Source organism: Epinephelus moara, chromosome 19 (genome assembly GCF_006386435.1).
Source record: "Epinephelus moara isolate mb chromosome 19, YSFRI_EMoa_1.0, whole genome shotgun sequence".
Taxonomy (NCBI): Eukaryota; Metazoa; Chordata; class Actinopteri; order Perciformes; family Serranidae; genus Epinephelus; species Epinephelus moara.
Genome location: NC_065524.1, coordinates 41,077,278 through 41,081,117, shown reverse-complemented (window position 1 = coordinate 41,081,117; position 3,840 = coordinate 41,077,278). Strand labels below are relative to the sequence as shown.

General features: G+C 45.8%; 1 protein-coding gene across 1 annotated transcript in view; it reads left to right on the top strand.

Annotated features, from left to right (window-relative positions):
* Nucleotides 1-3,840, top strand: part of LOC126406355 (cullin-9) — a 53,590-nt gene that overhangs the window by 43,740 nt on the left and 6,010 nt on the right. Inside the window, exons 34-38 of the mRNA XM_050070562.1 lie at nt 111-263; nt 381-545; nt 2,386-2,549; nt 2,990-3,083; nt 3,346-3,420. Of these exons, the coding sequence (XP_049926519.1) occupies nt 111-263; nt 381-545; nt 2,386-2,549; nt 2,990-3,083; nt 3,346-3,420 (651 nt within the window). The remainder of the gene's footprint in view (nt 1-110; nt 264-380; nt 546-2,385; nt 2,550-2,989; nt 3,084-3,345; nt 3,421-3,840) is intronic.

Genomic DNA, 3,840 nt, shown 5'->3' with positions numbered 1-3,840 from the left:
CTGTGTCACAGTCGTGCTGGTTATTGATTATTGATCTCTGTGTCACAGTCCTGCTGGTTATTGATTATTGATCTCTGTGTCACAGTCGTGCTGCTTATTGATTATTGATCTCTGTGTCACAGTCGTGCTGGCAGGAGTACCTGACGGCGAGGATTGAACAGAACCTGGTGATGAACTGTAACTGTCCAATCACAGACTGCCAGGCTCAGCCCACCTCACACTTCTTCCTCAGCATCCTAACCGACAAGGACACCATCGCCAAGGTAACGCCCCGCCCTCCTTGGTTGGTTACTGTGACGACCTCACAGGGCAATGTGATTAAAGTAGGTACGGAAATTGATTATCAGAATAATCAGACTGATTGATTCACCCCCCCCCAGTATGAGAACGCCCTGCTCCGTGGTTATGTGGAGTGCTGCTCTAATCTGACGTGGTGCACCAACCCTCAGGGCTGTGATCAGATCCTCTGTAAGGAGAACATGGGCAGTATGGGCACCTGCTCCAAGTGCTGCTGGTCCTCCTGCTTCAGCTGCAACTTCCCAGAGGTCAGAGGTCACCACACACACACACGCGCACATACACACACAGCTGATGAGGTTTATACCTTCAAACAATATTTTTTAATCCTGATTAATCTCATGTTTAAACTGTTATTTTCCATTTGACTTTATGATCGATCAGTGTCAGTGTGGTGTGATGTCACTCTGATGTCACTGTGATGATCGGGTTAATGTGACAGCATCATCACATGTTAGAGTCTCTCTCTGGTTCATACAGGTCCTCTATGTGTCAAACTACTGTCCCCCCGACGGTCCCAACATGTCCACCTGAGGACATCCCCTCATAACATCAGTGTCACTCTGCAGTTACACCTCCAAAACACGTGTCTGTATCTGGACATGTTTCCCAAACAAATACAACATGCTAATGTTATTAGCACAAGTCAATGGCATTTTACAGTGTATAAATTAGCCTAGCAGCTAGCAGAGTTTTTCTCTCCTCACATAAATCCAGGAGAAATCACACACAGGACTTTAAACTACAGGTCTGCAGTCACTTGCCCTGTAGTTAACTCCTTTGATTAAGTTTCATCCTCTTTGGCATCTTTGGCGATGTGGTCGCTCGCTGACATCAGTCTGATCAGCTGCTGCTGTGAGCTCAGCTCGTAGGTGGAGCTCAGACTCAAAGTAGCAGCATGAGATTTAAAAAACAAAGTGTCACGTGACAACATTAATCACATCATCATGAACACATGAACACTGACGTGTACAGAACAGTTCTTTAAAGGCTGTTTTCTCAAAATAGATTTTTCTCTGAGTCGTAAATCTCCACCTGAAAATGAGATTTTATTTTTCTGGTTGTTGACAGTGTTCACTGATTTATGGACTGAAATAAAGAGATGCAAACAATTACTCAAATAAGCGCATGTTTATCTAAATAATGTCTTATTTACATGTTTGTTTGTTTTTTATATAAAATAATTGTCTTTAAGTCAGTGTTCAGCAGGGATTTTTGATGACATCTGTATGTTATAAATGTTCCTCTGCAGTGTCTCCACTTTTTCACCTTACAGTCTGAGACTCAAATGTTGAGGTGGAGGAGGCGACAGAACAACGTGACATCAATAATACGATGGAAACAACATAAACACTGAGAAACAGTGTAAATAATAAGGTTCATAAACTGAGACAGGTTGGCTGAGCTACAGTCAGAGGCAAATCAGCGACCTTTCTGTCCTGACAGGAGACAGACTCAAAGACTCACAGTTTGTTCTCTAAAGTCTGTTTCCTGTTTGTGTATAAAATCTCTAAAAGTCGTCGACAGACTTTGAAAACATCACGTTGACCTTCAGCAGACCGAGGTTTGTATGCCTCCACACCGGCAACAGCTGCAGCCGGAGGCATCATGTTTTCAGGTTGTCCCTCTGTCTCTCCCTCTGTCTCTCCCTCTGTCTCTCCCTCTGTCCCTCCCTCTGTCTCTCCCTCTGTCCCTCCCTCTGTCCCTCCCCCTGTCCCTCCCATCCACCACACATTTTCTAATTTGGCACAAATGTTCACTTGGACTCAACCATAAACTGTTTAGCTTTTAATGTTTAAAGTTCACGGCTATTTGACCTCATTACCACATTCTGATGAACGCGATATCTCACGCCTTGAGGGAGTATCTTCAAATTTGGCACAAACGTCTGCATGGACTGTAGAATAAACTGATTAGAATTTTTCACTGTCACCTGTGACAGGGTGGGCTGGTGGGCGGAGTCATAAAACCTCAGGGTGGGCTGGTGGGCGGAGTCATAAAAACCACAGGGTGGGGATTCTAGTTTTATTTTTATGGTTGATGAACTCAAACAGTAACCCCCCCCCCCCCCCCAATTCCCCCCTCCAGGCCCATTACCCAGCCAGCTGCAGCCACATGTCTCAGTGGATGGATGACGGAGGATATTATGAAGGGATGAACATGGAGGCTCAGAGCAAACACCTCGCCAAGCTCATCTCCAAACGCTGCCCGAGCTGCCAGGCTCAGATCGAGAAGAACGAAGGCTGTCTGCAGTATGTAGACCCTGCTGCACCTCCTGCTGCACCTCCTGCTACACCTCCTGCTACACCTCCTCACACCTACACCTCCTGCTACACCTCCTCACACCTACACCTCCTGCTACACCTCCTGCTACACCTTCTCACACCTACACCTCCTGCTACACCTTCTCACACCTACACCTCCTGCTACACCTCCTGCTACACCTCCTCACACCTACACCTCCTGCTACACCTCCACACACCTACACCTCCTGCTACACCTTCTGCTACACCTCCTCACACCTACACCTCCTGCTACACCTCCACACACCTACACCTCCTGCTACACCTTCTGCTACACCTCCTCACACCTACACCTCCTGCTACACCTCCTCACACCTACGCTGACGATGATGATGGTGACGATGATGGTGATGATGATGAAGGTGACGGGTCTCTCCCTCTGTCCTCAGTATGACCTGTGCCAAGTGTAACCACGGCTTCTGCTGGCGGTGTCTGAAACCATGGAAACCGACACACAAAGATTACTACAACTGCTCCGCCATGGTTGGTTCACATGCTGTCACATGATCAGTCCGTCCAATCAGAGAGCCTCGTGCTCTGTCATCATTTAGGTTCATATTCACACTGGTATTTCAACTCGTCAACAGGAAGTCCAGTCGACTAAATCAAATCAATTGAAATGTTATAAGATGTTTGATAAAGATGTGACAGAGCTGAGTTTCACTTCAGTCTCAGTCTCATCTGTTCTGTAGAGTCTCATGTTGTTGTTTGTTGTTTATGATGTTGTTGTTGTTTCTTGTTGCAGGTGAGTAAAGCAGCGCGACAGGAAAAGAAGTTTCAGGATTATAATGAGCGATGCACCTTCCACCACCAGGCCAAGGTACGACCCCTGGCCTCTGCAGACCGCAGCCGTCTGACACACTTTGATTATCACTCATGAATATTAAATTAGCCTGTTGAGGGGCGGAGACGTTTGAACAGCAGCTGCTTCACTGACACCTGTCCTCAGACTCAAAGGGGATTTATGTTTGTGTGGAGACCCTACGCACATGTACACACGTTAAACACACGTTAAAGACATGTTAAATACACATTAAACACGTTAAACGCACATTAAACACACGTTAACCACTCATTAAACGCACATTAAACACACGTTAAACACACATTAAACACACATTAAACACACATTAAACACACGTTAAACACACATTAAACACACGTTAAACACGTTAACCACTCATTAAACACACGTTAAACGCACATTAAACACACGTTAAACACACATTAAACGCACATT